This window comes from Eubalaena glacialis, chromosome 3, assembly GCF_028564815.1.
Source record: "Eubalaena glacialis isolate mEubGla1 chromosome 3, mEubGla1.1.hap2.+ XY, whole genome shotgun sequence".
Taxonomy (NCBI): domain Eukaryota; kingdom Metazoa; phylum Chordata; class Mammalia; order Artiodactyla; family Balaenidae; genus Eubalaena; species Eubalaena glacialis.
The window spans coordinates 127,817,470-127,840,198 of NC_083718.1; the positions used below are offsets into that span (position 1 = coordinate 127,817,470).

General features: G+C 36.4%; 1 protein-coding gene across 1 annotated transcript in view; it reads left to right on the top strand.

Moving 5' to 3' along the window:
- PIGK (phosphatidylinositol glycan anchor biosynthesis class K) overlaps window positions 1-17,138 on the top strand; it is a 137,657-nt gene extending 120,519 nt beyond the window's left edge. The window contains exon 11 of the mRNA XM_061186429.1: window positions 15,521-17,138. Within this exon, the coding sequence (XP_061042412.1) occupies window positions 15,521-15,637 (117 nt within the window). The 3' untranslated portion in view covers window positions 15,638-17,138. The remainder of the gene's footprint in view (window positions 1-15,520) is intronic.
- The last annotated feature ends 5,591 nt before the right edge of the window (window positions 17,139-22,729 follow it).

Here is a 22,729-nt window from a genome sequence, read left to right on the forward strand (position 1 = left end):
GGACCCATTCCCAGAGGAATTCTGCAGTTTATTAGCATTTTTGTAATGGTTAAGAGCACTGACTTTGAAATCAGACTAAACCATGTTTCAGTCCTAGTGAAACCACTTACTAAAGCTTCTAGCTTGTGACTAGTCAGGTTACTCAATCAGTTTTCTCATGTTTGAAATAAGATAATAATAATTATGTCACAGTGCTATTGTAAGGATTAAATTAGATAATATATATGGAGGTCTTACAAAGGAGTAAGCACTTTGTACAGCACTCCATAAATGATCATCATGATTATGGGTAGTGGTGGTAGTTTTGTCACAATTGTTAATTTTCCTTATCCGTAAAACAGGGTAATGCATTAAAGGCATTGCATTGACACATTTAAAATTCTTAAAATAATGCATGGCATATGATAAACATTTAAAAAGTGTTAACCATTATCATCTGCAGTTTCTGCTTGACTCTCTTGGGTTCTTCCCTCAGGCATTCTTATCAGTACAGATCTCTTGTTTTACAGGCTGACTGGAAATCCCTTTCCTCTTTCTAGATTCTCTCCTTTCCAAATCAGTTAGAGATGTGGAAATTTTTGTAGACTCTACAGAAATATGTGTCCTTTTCACTCTGGCTTAAAATTGGATAATATGGTAATTTGTATCTTGCAAGGTATAACTTGTCAAATTTATTGCCATAAAGTTCTTTTTATATCCTCTTATTACCTTTCGAATGTCTGTGTAATCTATAGTGATATTCCCTCTCTCATTAGTCTCTCTTTTTTTCTTTTAATCAGTTTTGTCAGAAGTTTATCAATTTTATTGAACTTTCAAAGAAGCAGTTTTGGGTTGTTGATATTTTTCTCTTTTTTTGTTTTGTTTTGTCTTTTATTGAATTTCACTTTTTAATTTTCTTTTTTCTGCTTACTTGGGTTTCATTTGCTCTTCTTTTTCAGATTTCTTCAGGTGGAATCTTAGATTACTGATTTTAGAAATTTCTTCTTTTCTAATATAAGCACATAAAGCTATACATATCTCTGTAAGCATGTTTTACGGACATCCCCCACATTTTGAAGTGTACGAATAAAGAATGTTGCCTGCCATTTCGGAAAACAGGCTGCCCACCATCAAGCCCTCAGCCCCTGCAGCCACCCCTGACAGTGCACACTGAGGGGAACTCAGGACGCAGAAAACCAGGGTACTGGCGCTAGATAGTTAAGGTGCATATCAAAGGAAGAATTTCAGTAAGCCCAGACTCTTGCATCTTTCCATACATAGAGAAGTGCTAAATTCATTAACTTGAGATGTCTGGTTTTTTGAATATAACTAACAGTAAGTAATCTTTTGATGTTGGACCCCTGGGTTTGTTTCTTTTTCTTTTTTTTTCAAAAACTGCTATATATCCTGATACATTCTGGCTCCTCCCCTGCCTCTTTGGAGCAGTCCCTCTGAGCTATCTGAGAGGCTGTATCCCGGGCGTAAGTCCTTAGTAAGTCTGCCGAATAAAACATAATATTCAGTTTTTAGGCTTTGCATTCTTTTCAGTTGACAAGTGTATTTTCAATTTCATTTTTATTCAGTTCAAAATATTTTTTAATATCCCTTGTGATTTCTTCGTGGGTTATTCAGAAATGTATTGTTTAATTTCCAAGTACTTGAGGATTTTTCCAATTTATCTTTTCTGTTGCTGATTTCTAGTTGAATTCTGCTGTGTGGAGTACTCTGTGTGATTTCAACCCTTTTAAATTTATTGAGACATGTGTTATAGACCAGAAATTGGTCTATCATGGTGAATGTTCCATGTGTGCTTATAGAGCATGTGTATTCTATTGTCACTGGGTGGAGTGAAATAAATATATCAATTACATCAAATTTGTTGATTATGTTCAAATTTTCTATATTCTTACTGATTTTTTTACTTATTAATTCTGAGATTGTGCTGAAATATACAATTATAATTTTTCCTTTCAGTTCTTTCAGTTTTTGATATGTGTATTTGAAGCTTTAAGTACATACGCATTTAGAATTGGTATGTCTTTTTGATGAATCAATCCCTTTATTTGTATGAGAAGTTCCTTTTTATCCCTATAATATTCAATGTTCTAGAGTCTACTTTGTTCTGACATTAATATGGCCTGCCCAGGTTTCTTTTTCCATGGTATTTCTTTTTCCATTTGGATACTTTTAACTTACCTGTTTTGAATTTAAAGTAGTTTCTTATAGGTAGAATATCATTGAGTTTTATGTTTTTATTCAACTTGACAATCTCTGCCTTTCAATTGGAATGTTAAGATCCTTTCACTTAATGTAATTATCAGTATTTAAATTGGATTTAAATCTGGTTGGATTTAGATCTACTATATTGCTGTTTGTTTTATACTTGCTCCATCTGTTTTCAATTCCTTTTCTTTTTCTGTTTTCTATTATTTTGTATGATCCCATCTTAACTCCACTTTTGGTTTATTAAGTGAATCCACTTTGTTGTTGTTACTCTAGGATTTATAATATGCATCTTTAATTTAATACAGTCTACTTTAAATAATATTATATTATTCTATGTATAACATAAGAACTTTATAATGATATATTCTCAATTCCTCCCTTCCATCCTTTGTACTGTAGTTGTTATACATTTTGTTCCTACATATTTATGAACCCCACAATACATTATTATCATTTTTGCTTTAAGCAGTCAATTATCTTTTACGGAAATTTTAAAATGAGGAAAATATTTTTATATTTGTTTACCAATTTACCATTTCGATCTCTCCTATTTCATTTGTGGAAGTCTGTATTTCCGTCTGGTATAATTTTCATTCTGCCTGAAGAACTTCTCTTAACATTTCTTGTATTATAGGTCTGCTATAGGTATACCTTGTAGTATAGGTATTTGGTATACTACCTTGTAGTATAGGTCTGCTGCAGTATACGTCTGTTGAATTCTCAAAGCATTTGTTTCACTGAAAGTTTATTTCATGTTCATACTTGAAAGATTTTTTCACTTGGCAGATTTTCCCTAGAATTCTAGGTTAACAGTTGTTTTCTTTCAGTACTTTAAAGATGTCTTTCCATTGTCTTCTGGTCTCCATGGTTGCTGACAGCACATCTTCAATCATTCTTACCTTTGTTGCTCTGTAGCAGGGGTCAATACACTTTTTCTTAAAGGACCAGATAGTAAATAGTTTAGGTTTGTGGGTCATCTGGTCTTCTTTACAATTACTGAACTTTGGTGTAGTGTGAAAGCAGCAATAGACAACATGTAAATGAATGTGTGTGGCTGTGTTCTCATAAAACTTTATTTGTAAAATCATGTGACTGGCTCATCTGCTGTAGTTTGTTGAACTTTGCTCTGTAAGAACAAATCTTTTTTTATCTGACCTCTTTTAAGGTATTCTCTCTATCACTGTTTTTCAGCATTTTGATTATGATGTTCCTTTGTGTGGCTTTCTCTATGTTTCTTACGTTGGTGTTGAGCTTTGTGGATTTGGTGGTTTATAGTTTTTATGAAATCTGGAAAAAATTTCACTCATTATTAGTTTTACATATTTTTGTCCCTCCCTACTTAGGACTCCAATTGCATGAATGTGATCTTGTTTAATATTATGCCCACAATAGGCATATCTTAGGCTCTGTTTATTCTTTTCTCTTTCTGTCCTTCATTTTGAGTACTTCTATTGCTATCTTAATAGTTCTCTGTTAATTCTTCTGTAGTGTCTAATCTACTGTTAATTTCATCCAGTGTATCTTTCATTTTATATATATTTTTCATCTCTAGAAATCCTATAATGGGTGTTATTTAAATATTCTATTTCTCTCCTCATATGTTTATGTTTTCCTTTACATCCAATTTATAATAGCTGTCCTAAGATCCCTGTCTACTAAATCCATCATCTTTTTCATTTATGTGTCTATTTCAATAGATTAATTTTTCTCCTGGCTTTGGCTGATATCTTCCTCCTTCCCATGTCTTTTTTTTTTAATTGGATGCTAGCTATTTTAATTTTTTGTTGTTGTTGGCTGTTGCATTTTGGATTTTTGTTTTATTCATGTAGCGAGTGTTGGATTTTGTTCTAGGATCAGTTTGATTCCTCTAAGGATTGCTTTTAAGTTGTTTTAGGCAGGTCCAGAGTAGTCTTTTTCGGGGGGTTGGAGATAGCCCCACTGTCTCTGATTTATTCTGATTTAGCCCCACTATAAGCTGGGACAGGGTGCTCATCATTTTATGAGTATTGGGAATTGTTTGGCCTGTTGCTTTTGGTGTTTTGTTTTGTGTTTCTGTACGATCTTCTTGTTATGCATGCACAGATTAGAACTCTGCCAAAGATTTCAGGAAATCCCTCTGCAGTTCTCTGGAGCTCTCTGTGGAGCCCACTCTTCTCCAATAGTCTACCCTGAAAATTCTAGCCAATAAAACCTTCCTGAATTCTAATCTGTGTCTCTTCAACTCTTCAATACTGCCTGGCTCCGTTGGGGGTTCTGTCCTTGTGCTGCAGCTTGGAAATGGCCTCCAGGCAATAAGCTTGGGCAATTGAAGGACTCATCTTATTTGTTTCCATTCTTTCAAGGATCAGAAAACTGCTGCAAATTGTCCAGTATCTGAAAACCATTGTTTCTTACCTTTTGAATGATTATCTAGTTGTTCAGAATGGCAGATAATTCCTATAGCATTTAATCCTACATAAGCAGAAGCAAAACTCTGATTACCTCTTAACAGACACAGATAGATACTATTGATAAATGCATCTTTATTATGTATTTGTGGGAACAGTGGGTTAATTCTCTTAGTTAAGAACTAAAAACTAGATTCATTTATTTCAAACTTCAAATTGTTTCACACATTTTTAAATGAATATTTTTTTAACTTCTCACTAAGGAGTCTTGAAAGAGACTGTGTCGTTATTTGATTAATGTAGTTCTTATTTTTTTCCTTAAGTCATAAAACCAAGATGTAAATTGGTACTTAATATTTATATTTGAATATTTTACATTTCTTATTTTCAAGAAGAAAATAATATATAACTAAGACAAATTGATTATTGTATTCAAAGCTTATGAGACCTTGATAAGGTTCAGAAATGGATAAGGTATCACAAACAGATCAAAATGTAGCAGAATCACACCTGTAAATTAACTATAGTGTAAGATATAAACCAAATATCATCAGTGCCCTGAGAAGAAGAAAGTAATTCTTACTGAAGTATGAGAACAGGCTTCACCTGGAGGTGATATTTGAGCAAGGTCTTAGAGAATAAATAGGTATGAAAGAGTAGGAGGAATTAGTCTAGAATATTTCGTTCTCTTTTATTTTTTTTAAACATATAAAGTTAATAGCCTAATAAGGTTTTCCACTCAAAGAGCAGTTATCAGATGTAATAAATAGTTTCATTTCAAGATATGTTTGTTAATTAGTTTTCTATAGGTGTGTAACAAACAAATTTAGAAATTTAAAAGCATTTATTATCTCACAGTTTCCATGGCTCAGGAGTCCAGGCACAGCTTAGCTTAATCCTGTGCTCAGGGTCTAACAAGGCTTCAATCAAGGTGTTAACCAGGACTGCAGTCTCATCTGAGGCTCAGAATTTTCTTCCAAGTGTACTGATCATTGTCAGAATTCAGCTTTTCATGTCGTAGAACTGACTGTGAGGCAGGTCCTCAGCTCCTAGAGATTGCCTGCCATTCCCTGTCTGTGGTCCATTCCACAGCATGGCTGTGTGATTCTTAAAGACCAACAGGAGAGCATCTCAGCTACTTCTAATATATCTGTCTCTCTCTCTCTCTTTTTTTAAAAAATTTATTTATTTCTGGCTGCGTTGGGTCTTCGTTGCTGCATGTGGGCTTTCTCTAGTTGCAGCGAGCGGGGGCTGCTCTTCGTTGCGGTGCGCAGGCTTCTCATTACGGTGGCTTCTCTTGTTGCGGACCACGGGCTGTAGGCGCCCGGGCTTCAGTAGTTGTGCCACGTGGGCTTAGTAGTTGTGGCTTGCGGGCTCCAGAGCACAGGCTCAGCAGTTGTGGCGCATGGGCTTAGTTGCTCCGCGGTACGTGGGATCTTCCCAGACCAGGACCTGAACCCGTGTCCCCTGCATTGGCAGGCGGATTCTTAACCACTGCGTCACCAAGGAAGTCCCTATCTGCCTCTCTTGACTTATGTCTCTGATATCTAGACCCTCTTTTAAAGGGCTCACCTGATTGGGTCAGCCCCTTCCCCCAGGATAATCTCCTTTTTGATTAACTGAAAGTCACTGATTTAGGGACCTTAATAACATCTGCATAATCCCTTTGTCTTTGCTGTATAATGTAACCTAGTCAAAGGAGTGATACCCCATCATATTCACAAGTCCTGTCCACGCTCAAAGGGAAGGAATTATACAGTATATGTACACCAGGGAGAGGGAATTTGGGGGCTCTCTTAGAATTCTGCTGACCACAGTTTGATTTATACTATTAGTATACTTTGAAGAGTACAAGTTATATTTTATAGAGAGGATGTGGATGGAATGGAAATACTAATAAACTATAACTGATTAAACAGTTGAAAACAAATAACTAAATTAATTTCTAAAGTAATTGTCACCTCAGTAGATTGGTTTTTTTTTGTTCTTTCCTTAAATAATTTAACTGATCTGATACGCTCATTATATTTTAAGAAAAGAATCTCATTGAAACCTTGTAAAATTTCCATTTGCTTCCCAATAAACATGTACAATTTTTAAAATCCTCAGTTTTTTCTTTTTACATAATTTTAATACTTAGATCTATTCTCTGTTAATTATTTTGAAGTTCTATGGTAATGTTCTCCTAGCAACATGAAAGGGGAGACTGAACACTGTTCACAATTGGCAGTGTAGTGTTGCTAAGCTACCTGTCTTTTTAATTTGAAATATTAGACGTTTCAATAATAGGTAGCCCTTAAGCTTTTAAGCGTTTGCTCATGACACATTACAGTGTTTTATGTATACTTTTCACCTCTGTATTATAGCTATTATTGTGAAAGTTTAAGAAAAAAAGAAGAGTGTATTTAAGAGTTAGTAGAGTACCTTAACTACATAAAATTAGTCATTTTATGAGAATTTCTAATATGGACACAAATGAAATTATAAGCTATACTTTAATATGAACTTACCTCAAATGCAGCTGTACTACAAAATGCAGTAATTATACCAATATTTCATTTGATTTTAAGTAAAATCATTGTAGAATGCCTAAAATATTACCTATAGTTGTTTTAAAACTGGCAGTATTGTTATTCTCTAGGAATATCCTTAAATACATACTGAAAAAGCATTTTATTACATTATGTTGCTGTCATGCTATTCACATTACTTCTTCTTAAAGTAGGATATCAAGTACTAAACGGTATCATTGCAGAACATCTCCTAATTTGTAAAAGATGAATATATGAGGATTCTTCTAGGTGGACTCTTTTAATAAAAGTTTTTCCTCTATATTCCCCTTACCCCATAAAAATAATTAAATAAATACATGTCCATTGTAGAAAATATCTTCAAAAGTATAGATAAGTATAAAGAAGAGTTTGAAACTACCTCTAATCCTCCTTCCCCCAGAGAAACACTATTCAGACTTTAGCATATTTCCTTTCTTTGAATATTGCTATAGAAATAAAGATCATATTTCATACTCAATTTGAATCTTTTATTTTCTTATTATTACAGTATAAGCATCGAAAACATTTTTGATGACTAATTATGTGGATGTACGTATTTCTCATTATCTATATAGTTTCCTGTTTTTATTATGTAAATAACAGTGATAAGAAAATCTTTGTGCAAAACCTTTGTCAGCATTTCTGAATTCCTTACTATAGATCCTAGCTAGGACTGTAACAGATTCTAGGAATGAAAAAATATGAACATTTTAAAGACTTCTGAACATGTAAATAGATTACTTTCCCTGAAAAGTTGACCATCCTTATTAACATGTACTAGTTTAGTTTTTAAAAGAGGAATAGTTAATATATTACTTTTAACTTGTTTTTACGATCAAAAAATTGTATTTTTTCAAGTGTTTATTAGCCATCTGTAATTATTATTTTGTGAGCATTTTCATTTCCCTGTAACATTGTTGATATATCCATGTGTCTTGAGAGCATCTCAAGATGTTGATATATCCATATATCAACATTGTTGATATATCCATGTGTCTTTTCTTACTGACTTTTGGGAGATCTTCAAGTACTGAATTTATTCCCCTTTCTGTCATATTTTCCCATGTATTTGCCTTTTGATTTGATTTATACACTTTGTAAAATACAGATCTTTCAAAAAGTTCTTTTAAAAATCTCTCCACCTTTTCTTTTTATTTCCATTTATTGCTTTTAGACTTATAAATCCCTTTACTGTGTAGATTCTCCTACATTTGATCTCCTTTTACCATATTCACCTGTGGGTGGTTGCTGGGTAAACTCCCAGAGGCATCTCATTGTCTCAAATCCCAGCATGCAACTGGACATTCATAGAGTGAACCTCCCGGCCCTGATGCTTGCTATTCCCAAACTGCATCTTTTCTGTCATCAGGGTTCCCTAAGCGCCAGGGGGTTTGGCAGTGAACAAAGCAGATGCAGATCTCCTGTCACCTTCCCCCTGTTAGCTAGGCTGGAGCATCACTCTTTTCCCACTGCCTGGCTTTTCTCATAACCGTGACTTTGCTCCATGTGCCACTGTTTGGGTGTTGTCTCCTCCTCTCCATCAACTCAGATATGACATCTTGTTCAAGGGCCAGCTCATCCAAGAAGTCCTTCCTGAGTAGCCACCCACCTGACAGTCCCTTAGCTTGCAGGCCCTTTGACTCATGTGTTCTGCTCTCCACAATGAGCTCCTTTGTAACTGCTCTCCACTGGTACCATTAAAGTAGCTACCATTGTGATGGATCCCTGGGTGCCAGTTTACAAATGTAATTAAAAAAATTTTTTTACATCTAATATTTTTACATCTAATTCTTAACCATGTGAAGTGTATTTTGATTTATAGTGCTGGGTTAGAAACAAACTGATTTTTTTTTTAATGTTAATCCATTGTTAGAGCACCAGTAAGAATATTTCCTTGCCCATTGATTTGTGATAGTTCTTTTATAATTTACCAAATTCTTGGGTACTGGGCTGATTGCCTACTCTCTGTTCTGTTTCATTGATCTTTTCTATTTTGCATCAGAACAGCATTATAGATTAGCTTTATCATATCCTTTTTGATATTCGGGACTGTTTACCCCTCTATAGAGTAATACAGATTTTTACCATACATCTCGTGCTGTGGGTATTCCTGGATATTTTATGTTTTTTACTGCTATTGTGAATGAAATTTTTTTCTATTCTGTTTTCTGATTCATTTTTACTGGCACATTGGAAGGGTATTTTTTTTTATATTTATCTTAAATCTGAACTCTATGCTCAATAATTCTGAGTTGATTTGTAGAGTTTGTTTGTATCTAATTATAAAATCTGCAAATATGAAAATTTACTTCTTCCATGAAGTTATATCTGGATTGGCTGGAAATTACAGAGTGATATTAACTAATAATATTAATAGTGGGTATTTTTGTCACAAAAAAATAAAATAGTGGTCAACTTTCTATTGAAAATAAAATTATAGTTAAGAACAAATCATCTTTAGTTATCCTAGATTAGATTAATTGCTTTGCAAATTTACCATGTGTAAGATACATCAAGATTCTGGGAGATATTCATTTCTCTAGCAGAGGGTTGGGTGGGGGGACAACATCTGATTAATACTAATTGCTAACTAACTTCAAAAGGAAAGGAACTAGACTTGAGATAGAGATTTCAGGGACTTCCCTGGTGGCGCAGTGGTTAGGAATCTGCCTGCCAATGCAGGGCACACGGGTTCGAGCCCTGGTCTGGGAAGATCCCACAGGCTGCGGAGCAACTAAGCCCATGCACCACAACTACTGAGCCTGCGCTCTAGAGCCCACGAGGCACAACTACTGAGCCCACGCTCCACAGCCACTGAAGCCTGTGCGCCTAGAGCCCGTGCTCCACAACAAGAGAAGCCACCGCAATGAGAAGCCTGCGCACCTCAAGGAAGAGTAGCCCCCGCTCGCCGCAACTAGAGAAAGCGTGCGCACAGCAATGAAGACCCAACGCAGCCAAAAATAAATTTAAAATAAATAAAAAAATAAATAAAACAGGGTAAAAGAAAAAAGAGATTGTAGTTTGGAGGGGGAAGGCTAGAGAGAAGCGAGGTGAGTTAGCCTCTAGATTCCCCCACTTTATCTCCTCGGGAGCAATTCCTAGCATGGTGGCAAGTGGAGTCAGCCTCTTTCCAAGAAGACTACAAGAGAGAGCTAGAAGTGAGCATAACTGCAGCTCCCTTAAAGTGCGGGATGGGTAGCAAAGAACATTCACAAAATTTACCTCTAGAAGACACTATAGCATGACTTCTTCAGAGTCTGGCTATACATACTGTTCAGGTGTGACAGGTGTTTGTTGAAGTCATTACTTTGTGAAATTTAGCCCAGATGAGTGAATGGGGCTGGATTTCTTATTCTAGGAGGACCCAAGGGGATTATCTTGACAGACCTCCCTCACTTCAACCAAGTTCATGGTCAACAAGGAGTTGATTAGCTGCCCTTCATACTGTTTTTATATATACCATTGTTGCAGAAACCTGAAGCTACAAGTATGTAAATGGAAAGTTTATTTTCTTATGATAATAAAGGATCAGGGTTTTTCCTTCTATATTGATTGTCACCTCAGTGGATGTATTCCATAGCTTTTGATGGATAACAAACCACTCCACAACTTAGTGGCTTAGAGCATCAACCATTTATTTGGCTCATAATTCTGAAGGTTGGCAATTTAGGCTGAGTTTAGCTGGGCAATTCTATTCTTAGCTGGGCTGCCTCATGAGTCTGTGGTCAACCTTGTGTTGGTTAGGCGATTCTGCTTCTGGAAGTTGGCTAGTTGCTGACTGGAAGACTTGAGTTCTTCTCCGTATGGTGTCTGTACCTCCAGAATCCTTGCCTAGGTTTTTTCTCATGGTGGTAGCAGAGGTCTAAGAGAGAGCAGAAGCAGGCAAAGAAAGCCTCTTGAGGCTAGCGTTGGAATTAGGACACTGTTGCTTTTGTTCCGTTCTGTTGGCCAAAAGAAGTCACAAGGCCAGCTGATTCACAGAGGAAGGACATAGAGTCTACCTCTTGATGAGAGCTGCCATAAAGCAACATATTCCAAAGGGTATGGACACAGGGAAGTATGGGGAATTGGACCATTTTTTTTTGCCATCAGTCTACCACAGTTTGGTGAATGAAGGACTCAGAGATGTGCTTCGAACACTATCTTTGTCGTCAATATAGATTTTAATTTTGCTGTTACTAATTGTATCAGTGCCCTTTTTATCTCAACCTATTGTCCTTGTATCTTGTATTATTTTTCTCTTTATACTATTCATTTGGTTTTGGCTTCTTGTGCATTTTTATTCAAGTCCATGTCAAATAAAATTTTTCTAAAATTATCTTTTGGTTCTTTATTAAATCTATTCAGAGATATGTTCTCTGTGTCTTCAGGATATTTCTTCTTCATGTGTGGGAGTATTTTTACTCATGGACCTCACCGTGTTTTTTTCCCTTTTTCTTAGAATTCTGTTAGTATTTGCCAACAGAGCATGTGGACGTTTCTCACCGTCTACTTAGATTTGAATGCCTTTTCAGATCCTCATCTGAAGAATAGTTGTTAGACATTCCCCAGTGACTGGCAGCCAGTCATCAAATGTGGTTTTGCTTAACTAAACTAGGATCATCTGCTACCATGCTATGTATGCCTGGTTTGGGGACAGTTTAAAAAGGTGAAGTATGTGGAAAAACCATATTTCTTAACATATGTTATTAAAAGAATTTTTCCCGTATTTTCCCTTCTTTGCAGAGATTTTCATTTGGATATTGAGCCTTCTTAGATGCAGTAAACCATTCTTAGATGCAGTAAACCCTACCTTCTGGCATGCTCTTTACTAGGAATTGTATTTAAATGGATGTAGAAAGAAGTGTGCCACTGGTCAGTTGGGAATGAGTTGCACTACTCTGGCTGCCTCATAAAGCCATCCTCTACTACGGCAACACTGTTTCTCTTAAACAGCAGGCAGAAAAAGGGAGAGAGCTAAAGTCCCTTTCTCAGCTGACAGAATTACTGTGTTTCACAGAGCAAAGCAATCCTTTGTACCCTGTGTACTATTCAGAAAACTGGGCCACCATTCATTTGTTTCTAGACCTGGTTTCTGGACTTACAGATAGTGAAATTGAGGTTTCTTATCAGAGGTTAAATTAATTTTGGTAGAGTGAACTCTTGTCTCTTTCTGTGCCTTTCCTGAGAAGATGGCAGCAGCTGCACTGGCCGGGGTCTACATGGATGCCATGCTAAGCTAAGGGTCCAAACTGTATTTAATTAATAATTCATTTTCCATTTTTTGTTAATCAAATATATGTAATGAATATCCAATAAAAAATATAGCAACCGCAAATAATAGTTTTTTAAAGGGTGAGATTGGCTACTTTTGTTAGCTCGTACAGTGTTGTAATATGAATAAATACATCACTCCATAATAATTTTGGAGTAATAACATATATTTCCTAGTCCTCCATTATTGCTTTCAAAGTTTGCTGTTGGGGAACCACAGCTCTAGCACTTTGCTTTTCTCTCTTGTCCTCTCCTGGGCATCAGTGGTCTAAATGTGGGACATGTTTGGCTGAAGGATCAGGAAGCAATGCCTCCAGAATTCTCTGAAACAGTTTTTGGAATAACAGATCGAAATAGCTATCGAAATAGCTATCTTTGAAGAAATGGTAGTTACTTCTAAAAAAGCTATAGTTGTCTTATCTCTGGCAACTATTTCTGGCTGCTAAGTTTAAGATGTAATGGTATGAACTACCAATGTTTGACTAGTAGAAAATAAACAGTACAAAAACTGAGCAATAGTTAATCATGTTTAGTTCACTCACTTGTTTTTTCATGTCACATGCTTGTGATACTTACATTACCTATCTTTAATATAACTATGTTTTATATTAATTATTATAGATTTTCCACTGGAATTAAGATTTTTCACAATGTTGTACAACGTTCCAAGAGCTTATAAACCATCTGCAATTGTTTGAGAACCACTGAGCTTATCATCTTGTAAGATACTAGAGGGAAAGTACTTTTGTCATCATCGTCATCACACACGATCAGAAGCCATTGTAGACTTGAGTAGAAAGTAACATGAGGAAACATTGGGTTTAATCCTTGGGGTGTTTGGGGAGTTTTCTGGAATGAGTGGTGGAGGGTGAGAGTAGACGTGGCAGTGAGAGTGGAATGTCACCACTGTAAACACATTGTCAGTTCAGTTCATATTAAGCATTTGATTAAAAACTCCTAAAACTCTAGCATTATTGATCCAGATGAAAATATTAAGGTGGATTTCTCTTCTCTTAGTTTGATAAGTTAATTTTGAGTTGATGAAAGTTATACAAATTAAAATTCTAAAAATCATATTTTTTTTCAAACATTGTTCCTCATAACTGGCAAACACAAATGAAAGTCATCTAAAAAGTACTTTGAGTTTCATATTGTTACTTTTCTAGGTAGGAACGTGTAATTATACGATACGTTTTCAAAACTACATCATTGCAGTAACTATGCATTTATTCATTCCTAGGAGGTATGTGTTACTATGCCCTAATTTTACAGATTCAGAAATTCAGAGTGGAGTAGTGGCTTGGCAGGCTTTAAGCATTAAAACTAAACTTTGAATCCAAGGCAGTTGATTCTAAATCCCATGCTCTTTGAACCACACCACAACATGCCTTGCTTTGTAAATTATTTATTTAATTTCTTAAATAACAAAAGTAATATATGCTCAAGGCAAACAATACCTAAATGCATACATTATATATGGCAAATATATATTATACAGATATATATTTGTATTTTGGAAAGATGTGTCTAGCAGCGATATGGTTGACAGATGGAAAAGAGGGAACCTTGGAGGAAGAGAAACTAGTTAGGAAACTATTTCAGTAATCCTGACAAGAAATGATAACAGCCTCCCTCCCTCCTTCCTTCCTTTCCATGTGATGATTTGAGAATTGAGTGAAGAGCATTAGGTGTCCTGGTTATGTAGGGGAAAAACCAAAGTATAAGATGTGGAAACCTCTAAGAGATTTATGAGCCTTTCTGGGATCTAGTTTACATGGTGACTAAAGCAAATTTCAGATTACAGTTTCTTGGCACTTTAGTCTATTCTAAAATAGGATTCTTATAACTATCCTTACAATCTTGGCTAGTAATTCAGGAAGTAGAACTCATAAAGAGATCGTAGTCACGGACCTTCAGTTTCAGGGTCATAATGTAGCTGTTGAAATGACAACTAAATGGGGAAGACTGGTCTGCCTTTCTTTGCTGGGCAAAGAAACACACAAGACACTTGGCTGGATGTTGAAGGGTAAGGAATGGAGAAGGGCATGTAAAATGGACTCAGCCAGACCTTGTCCCTGGAAGTTTGCAGGGAGATAAATGATAAAGGTAACTATAATAGTAGATAGGAGTAAAAGTAGAAGGGGCTACAGATTCAAAGAAAAGAATTTATCATCCAGGAAAATCTGGAGGAGTTGGCATTTGAGTTAGTGAGCTTTGAATAGGAAGAATAGAATAAGGAGCATTCTACCTCAAGGGCGTAATATGACCAAACTCACTGGCCCCCCCCAAATATTTGTTGAATATCTGAATAAATGGAATCAGGTAGCATTGTTTTTCCACCAATTTACTCGGTATAATATAGTGTCTCCTATATGCCAGGCACTGTGGCAGGTAGGTGCTAGGACTATAACAAGATGACCCTCATAGAGGGTCATCCTCTAATAGGAGAGAAAGTAAAACAAACTAATGATTATATAAATTCAAAGTGAAAAAGGACTGTTAGGCTACTGAATAACTTGGGTGAAAAGAGATGTTGGATAGGGTAGTCAAGGAAGGCCCCTTTGAGGGAACAAAATGTCATTTGAAACTGATCTTTGTAAGAACCACTTTGAGATATTTACCCTGTTTGAAGTCTTTACCATTGTTGCTATCCAAATACAGTCCTCCAGGACTGGTTCCAGGACCCCTGCAGATACCAAAGTCCGTGGATGCTCAAGTCCCTTATATAAAATGGTGTAGTGTTTGCATATAACCTAAGACATCCTCCTTAGACACTTTAAATCATCTCTAGATTACTTATAATACCTAATACAATGTAAGCGCTATGTAAATAGTTGTAAATATAATGTAAATCCTATGTAAATAGTTTCTGGTGTGTGTCAAATTTAAAATTGCTTTTTGGAACTTTCTGGAATTTTTTTTCCCAATATTTTCATTCCACATTTGGTTGAATCTGTGTGTGGAACCTGCAGATAGGGAAGGCTGACAGTACATTTAATTTGTCTAAATTACTCCCCCTGAGAGTACAACCTGTGAATTTCCTATTTTCCATCAGTATTTATTTTATCTATTGTTGACTTATTTACCTGTTGTTAAATTTATAATGTCATCCTTGTTTTGCAGAAACCAAAGCTGAAAGATTGGCATCCTCCTGGGGGTTTTATTCTGGGATTGTGGGCACTCATTATCATGGTTTTCTTCAAAACTTATGGAATCAAGCATATGAAGTTCATTTTCTAGATGCGATGATGTATGAAGAACACTACGTGGAAGACTACAACCTTGGATAAAAGTTCATGTTAATATATTTTTAAAAATACATTGCTCTTGTGTGATTTGGCAGAAAGTATAAGGAAGCTAAATTTGAAAGAACTATTGGTTTTATAACTCAAAAATAATTGTTAATGCAAGTGCTAAATGACACTAAAAATATTTCAGTTTTTCATTTTGTATTATTAAAATATTGGGACAAAGAGATCGGAATATACTCACTGACTCTTTTTGAAAATAAGAATTTCCCCTTGTTTTATCCCCTTTTCATTTGGAAAAGAAAAAAATGTGAAGACATTAAATTCTCACTAGCAGGGGTAACTTTTGTTAGTATTTTTGTATATGTTCTCCCAGTCTTTTTCATACTTTTTTTCTAAAATAGAGAGCATATAGAACATACCATTTTATAACCTTACTTGTCATTTTGCAGTATGTTGTCAACCCTTTCCCTCTCCTTGGATATTCTTCAAGAACACATGAATGGCTGCACACTATCCATTTTATGAATGTATAGTAATTTATTTAATATTCTTCTATAATTAGACCACTTACTTTGTTCCCCAAATTTTCTTTTGGTTCATTCTTTAATATGTTAATATTTTGTCAGCTATTCTTGGAATTCTGCAGCTAAAATGATAAGTAAATATGAATAATCAGTTTCTTAATCTGTGGTACTGACAGTCTCCAGGACCTTATTTACTGTCAGTTTATCTGGAAAATTTAAGATCTTGGGGAATTTCACATACTGATTGCTCAAGAGAAACAAACCTAATCATTTTTAATTTCTAAGCATTCTGTGATCCTCTAGAATTGATCACCTCCTCTTCTGTTTCCACGCTGAAAGAGATGTTGTTTCATTCTGTTTAAGGTAAACCTTGCCCACTGGCTGGATCTACACTTTTTCTGGGACAATCCCGTAAAATGGATGGACTGTAGGAAAAATTCATGCTTGTGGCCCTGTCTTCGTGTCTGACTGATGTATCACATAAGGCAGTAAGCTCTTTCCTGGTCTCTGACAAGATGCAAGAGCTTATATCCCCATCACTGATTTTTTTCATCTTGCCAGCCATCTTCATATCTATCTCGTAACTGGAAATGGTATTGAGATTGTGCTTTGCCATCAGCCCCAGATATTGTTTTTTCACATATAAGCGGTAAAAAAAAGTGAAAGTTGAGTATTCATGTCCCATGGGATACTTTTTTGTATTTTATCTGTTTTATCCAGGAACTTCGTGTTAATCTTTATTCACTATGAAGATATGTTTTGTAATTGTAGGAAACATTCAGAAGACAACCCTTCCTCTACAATAAAACCTCTTAAAATTAATAGTCCTTAGACTCTGTTTTCCTTTTAGCACTTAAAATATTACCCTTTAATTATATGCAAAATGGTCATGCTTTTCACAGGCAAAGGATTAACTGTGTTATCTCTCAGATTAGAACAAATGACATTGAGGCTTTTTGCCAGCTCTGAATCTTCATTTTAATTGACCTTTTTATTGCTGCACTAGATAAATGAAGAAGGACAATTTTTATCTGATTATATGGAGAAGCATCTTTTTGTACATAGAAAGGGGGAAAAACAAACTTAAATTCGAATAGCTGGATTGTAGTAGTGCTAAGAGACAAAAAATGGTTGACCATGTAAACACTTACATAAGGTCATGGACACTCTGGTGGCCGGGAGCTACTTAGAGTAGTAAAGGAAATATGATTGTTCTTGAGCCAAAGTCATTTAGTTTGAGTATAATGAAACATACCCTGATGGTAAAGACTACTGGAAAGTAAAAGGATTCCTCTTCAGAGATTGTAGAAGGTGCCCTTCTTAGTTAAAACCAAACTGGGGAAAGTAATACTGGGTATAATATACAGTATTAATTTTATTCCAGACAAATTTCATAGGGCAATTATTTCTTTCTGTTTCATTATTGAATTTTCAGAATATAGTTAAAGCAAAAAGCTTGAAATATGTTAAATGTTTAGCTCATCACCATAATCTTTTTACATAAAGTATATTCTGCCTTCAGTAATAAGAAGTAAATCCTCTGCATATGTTAAGTGGGTAATATCGTAAGTGTAATTAAATGGTCCAGACCTTAAATGATAACATAAAAGCACATCCTTACATATATTTTCCTTGAGTCGCAAAGAGCTGAACAACTGAAAGGTGTTTTCCTTTTGCCTTTCTCACGGTGTTATCGTGAAGATCAGATGAGCTAATGATATGACTGCACACTTTGGAAATTGTGAATATTTGGTGGTGTTATTTTTCTTTTTTCTGCCTAGGAAGATACCAGCAGGGAAGTTAATGGTGCCGGGGTCCCACTTATTTACCTTTCTAAGCTACTCAGTGTGATTCCCATTCTCTTCGGTATTCTTTTTCTCCTCCCCTGCAGTGTCTCCTATATTCCTTGTCCCCTCAGGGAGACAAGGAATATAGATAAATGGATCCCAGCAGACATGTCCTGACCTTTTGGGGGAGGGACAGGGCATAATGATGCCGTTCTGCAAAGGCAGCCTGCGTGAGAAAAAGAAACCAAATGATGTGGATTTTAAAATTATGAAAGACATTCATTTACAGTTTATGAAAGGGAAATGTAGTTTGGAAGCAAAGCTGATTAAATTGGATCAAGAAAAATTGGAATTAAATACAAAAAATAATGCATGCATTTATGGTTTCAATTTTTATGTATCCTCAGCTAGTTGAAAATGATGATTCCCACAACAAGCATAACTCGGCTTGTTTCTGCTTACTGAGTATTTTCTACTGTGGTATATGTTGATAACATTTCTTCCCTTATGTATGTTGTACAGCAGAGTTACAGTTACTGTGGGAATCATAATTTGAAATTTTGACTTATGTGTTTCTGGAATGTTTACAATAAATGTTGCATTAACATAGAACTTTTTTCATTGATTTTACCAAAATTAAATTCATCTATAGCAGATATACTGTTTTAACTTATGAAAGAAACATTTTATAAACATACCACAAGGTATGGCTGTAAAATGAGATCAGTCTCCGTTTCACTTTATGGAATCAGCCCCATTACTTCATTGTCACATTTCCTGCCTGAGTGCATTTACCTGCTCATGTACCTGATGTGTAAATATGAAAGTCTTTCAGTTCATGGACAATACACCTTAGTAATAACCGGTCTTTTTCCTTTTAGTGCAAAATTTTACTGTTTTGGAAATGTGCTATGAAATATTTGTTATAATTTAGCTGAGTAGACCCTTGAATAACGGGATTGATATAGATGAAGGTGTGACCAAGAAACTCATTATTAAAAATTCGTTTACTCCACACTTGGAAAGGTGGTCACTGTCATTCTTGTTTCAGTTGGGCTGCTTGCAGCCTCAGAGACTTGAGAGGACTTTCAGATGTGCCCGATGTATATACCCAGAGTTTACCGGGCTCATATGATATGACCCTCTTCTCATGATGGAAGTACCAGCTCTGACTGTGCTAGAATCTCAGGGACAGCTGGCGGTAGCAATGTAGGTCACTTTCTTCGGGGTCATTAAATAAGGTCATAAATGTAAAGCACAATCATACAATACCTGGCACATGGGAGAGGTTCAGCCTTTTGTTCTTTGCTGGGCAGGGCTCTACCTAGCTCTTGTTTTTAACCTCCACTCAGGTCACTCTTTAAAGAACCATTAGCCTTGGTGCTCCTGGACTGTCCTGTCCCCTTTGGTTTTCAGCAGATGTCATTTTGAGGTAACAGTTTCTTTTCACTTTCAATGCTGTCCAACAGTTTCAATCCACAGGTTCTCTTGCCTCTCTTTTCGGTTTTTCCATTTTAGATAGGCTGAGGCTTTTCTCCATCTTCCCTCAGCCTTAGGTTTTTATTATCTTCTCTCTGTGGCTTATCCACTCTGTTGGAAACAAATATAGCATGATTATTGGGCAGTCTAGCCTCACCCCAGGCCCCAGATGTCTGGATAATTACCCTGTCTGAATTTCTCTTTATTCCTCTGTCACATTGGGTACTGCATTTCCAGGAGACGACCTCCTCCTCTCCCCACAACCATGTTAGTCAGAACTTTTAAAGTTTCAAATGATAGAAAGCCAACTAGAAAAAATTTAGGCCAAAAAAGGAATTTGCTGGAGAATATTAGGATATCTTCCTACAAACTTGCGGGAAGGGGGTCTGGTGTGAGCCTCACCAGGGACTGCCATGGCACCTGGATATTCTTCTCTGCATGTCTCCTTTTGGCTTTCTCACGTGACTGGTGACTCCAGAGCCTGATATCCTGTGCTTCATCACAAGAGAGAGAAAAGTTACTTTCTTCCTTTATTTCCAGTTCTGAAAGTCTTCGGGAAGAACTGATTAACCTTGTTGGCATCAAGGGTTCACCTGGCCAGAGAGTCAAACTCCTGTAAGCACATAAGGACCTCTGGTGGCAAACTCCTGTCTAGTAGGGTCCCTCCCAGAGAAGGGAGACATCACAGGAGCCAGGCAGTCACCCTTACTACTACTTTCCACTAACTTGCTATTCAATGGGTGGTCTGTGGAGCTGCAGCATCACCCTGGAGCTCGCTAGAAATGCAGAATGTCAGGCCCCACCCTAGACCTACTGAACCAGAATCTGCATTGTACAAGATCCCCAGGTAATTCACACGCACATGAAAGTAGGAGGGGCACTGATCTACACCTTCTACTAACTAGCTCAATTTTATCTCTTAAAAAGGAGGTTTTAGAAGATTGCAAATACTCACTTGTAAAACAAACAGCCATGGGTAGCATATTTTATGGGTTAATTGACTCTTTAGCATTATTCTTTTTCTTAACTTTTTATTTTATATTGGAGTATAGTTGATTAACAATGTTCTGTAAGTTTCAGCAAAGTGATTCAGTTATCCATATACATGTATCTATTCTTTTTCAAATTCTTTTCCCATTTAGGTTGTTACATAATATTGAGCAGATTTCCCTGTGCTATACAGTAGGTCCTTGTTGGTTATCCACTCTTTAGCATTATTCTTGACTCTATTAGACCTTTTAAGGCTGTAGACCACTCTTGTTCTCATTTTTTTTTCCTTCTGAGGCTTTTTCAAAATATTTAATGCTTAAATGGGCATCTAATTAGCACTTACTGTATGTAGTATCTGCAGTTTCTTTGACACGACTGTCGTCAGGAGTGTGAGTCTAAATTCCCCTTCCCTGAGTATAGGCTGGCCTTAGTGACTTAATTCTAATAAATAGAATGTGGCGGAATAATACTGCGTGACTTCAAGGCTAGGCCATTAAAGGTGATACAGCATCTGCCTGGCTCTCTTTCTCAGGATACTTCTCTTGGAACCCAGCCACCGTGCCCTGAGGAAACCCAAGCCACTTGGAGAAGCCAGGTATGTTTATTCTGGCTATTACCCTGGCAAGGTCCCAGCCAATAGCCAACATCAACTTCCAGACACATGGGGGAGAGAACCTCCAGATGTTTCCTGATGGCAACTGCGGGAGAGACCCGCAAGTGAGAGCCAGCCAGTTCTGGTTCACTCCCAGAACCGTGAGAGATAATAATGTGAAAAAAATGGTTATTTTTACCTCAGTATGTTCAGTATGGTTTGTTGTACAGGGTTAGTTACTGAAACACTGTGTTAATACCTAACCACTTTAGTAGATGCTAGGAGAGATTACAAAGAAACAATTCTTTTTTCAAGAATTACAAATCAATTCTTGAAACACATGTGAAAGGATGAAATAACTGTATAGCAGAAAATGACAAGTGCCATGTAAGAGCTATAGAATAGGGGGTTTAAAAAGAAACTTCTAACTTTAATTGCTAAAGAGATGCATTATTCATATTGTATTTACTCTCAGGGGAACAGAGAAGACTTCAAGAAGGAAATGAAATTTGAGCAGTCGGATTAGATTTCTCTTGTTTTCCCTCTCCTTTTCCCATTATTGCTCTTTCAAAATTGTAATTTTTCTTCAGTCCTGTTCCACCAACTCAGACTTTCCTATCGTCAGAAGATTTTGCTTTGTAATCTGAAAATTAAAATGGGGGAAGTGAACTAGCTCAACTTCCTTCTCTACCTCTACAAATTCACCTCTCTTTTTCCCCCCTTCCCATTCCTACCCCAACCCCTTTGGTCTTAGAGATTGAGTTATTGACCCCATCCTTCTTCTGGGATATTGCTTACTGGTAAACTCACCTTTCTTCTTGCCCTGCAACCTCCCTTTGCATAGAAGTGCTTTCTCTTACATTTTGTAAGATGTTCAAGCTTTCCATCTGAAAGACTCCTCAAAATTCTATGTCCCCCTTTAAATGCTAATATAGAAATGCTATATAGAGCTCTTTTCTACTTCATTCTGTAGCTTATTATTTTGAATGAATGAGCGACATTCTCTAACTTGGCTTCCTTGCCTTGTATTCATTTGTGAACCTTTCTGTGAATCTATCTTCTGCTCCCATCACTCGCCTGAAACTATTTTCTTACTGATATCAATGATCTACTTGCCAAATCAGATGGAATTTTACTGCCTGTATCTTTTTTTTTTAAATCTCTCCTTAATATGTAGTAATTGTTGATTACTCCCGGTTTTAGAAACATTTTCTCCTCTGCCTTGTGGTACTGCTGTCTCCCCAGGTTTTCTTCACTTGGCCTCTCCTTTTCAGTCTCCAACAAGTGCTTCTCTTTGACAGCACACCCCAGATGTTCTGCAGAGCTCTGTCCTCGCACTCTTCAAATTTAACACTGTCCCTGAATCTTTTCATCCCCACCTGTGGTTTCCGCTGTTACCTCTACAGCACTGGGCAGCCAAATTTGTATATCCCAGGATCTCTCTTGAGTTCCAGAAGCACCCCCTTCTACCTGAAAACACAGGAATCTCAAACTTAGTGTACCCCAAACTGAACTTACCATATTTCATCATCACCTCATTGCCCGGCTCTTCCTTTTCTATTTTCTTTTTCTTATTTTATATTCTGAATCTTCTCTAGATGGGCACAGATAGTGAAGACATCTGTGGCCCATGTAAATGTTCACCACAGCATTTACTACACACGAGGCTCCTAATAATCAGGTGGGTGAAATGACATGCTCTGTGGGTG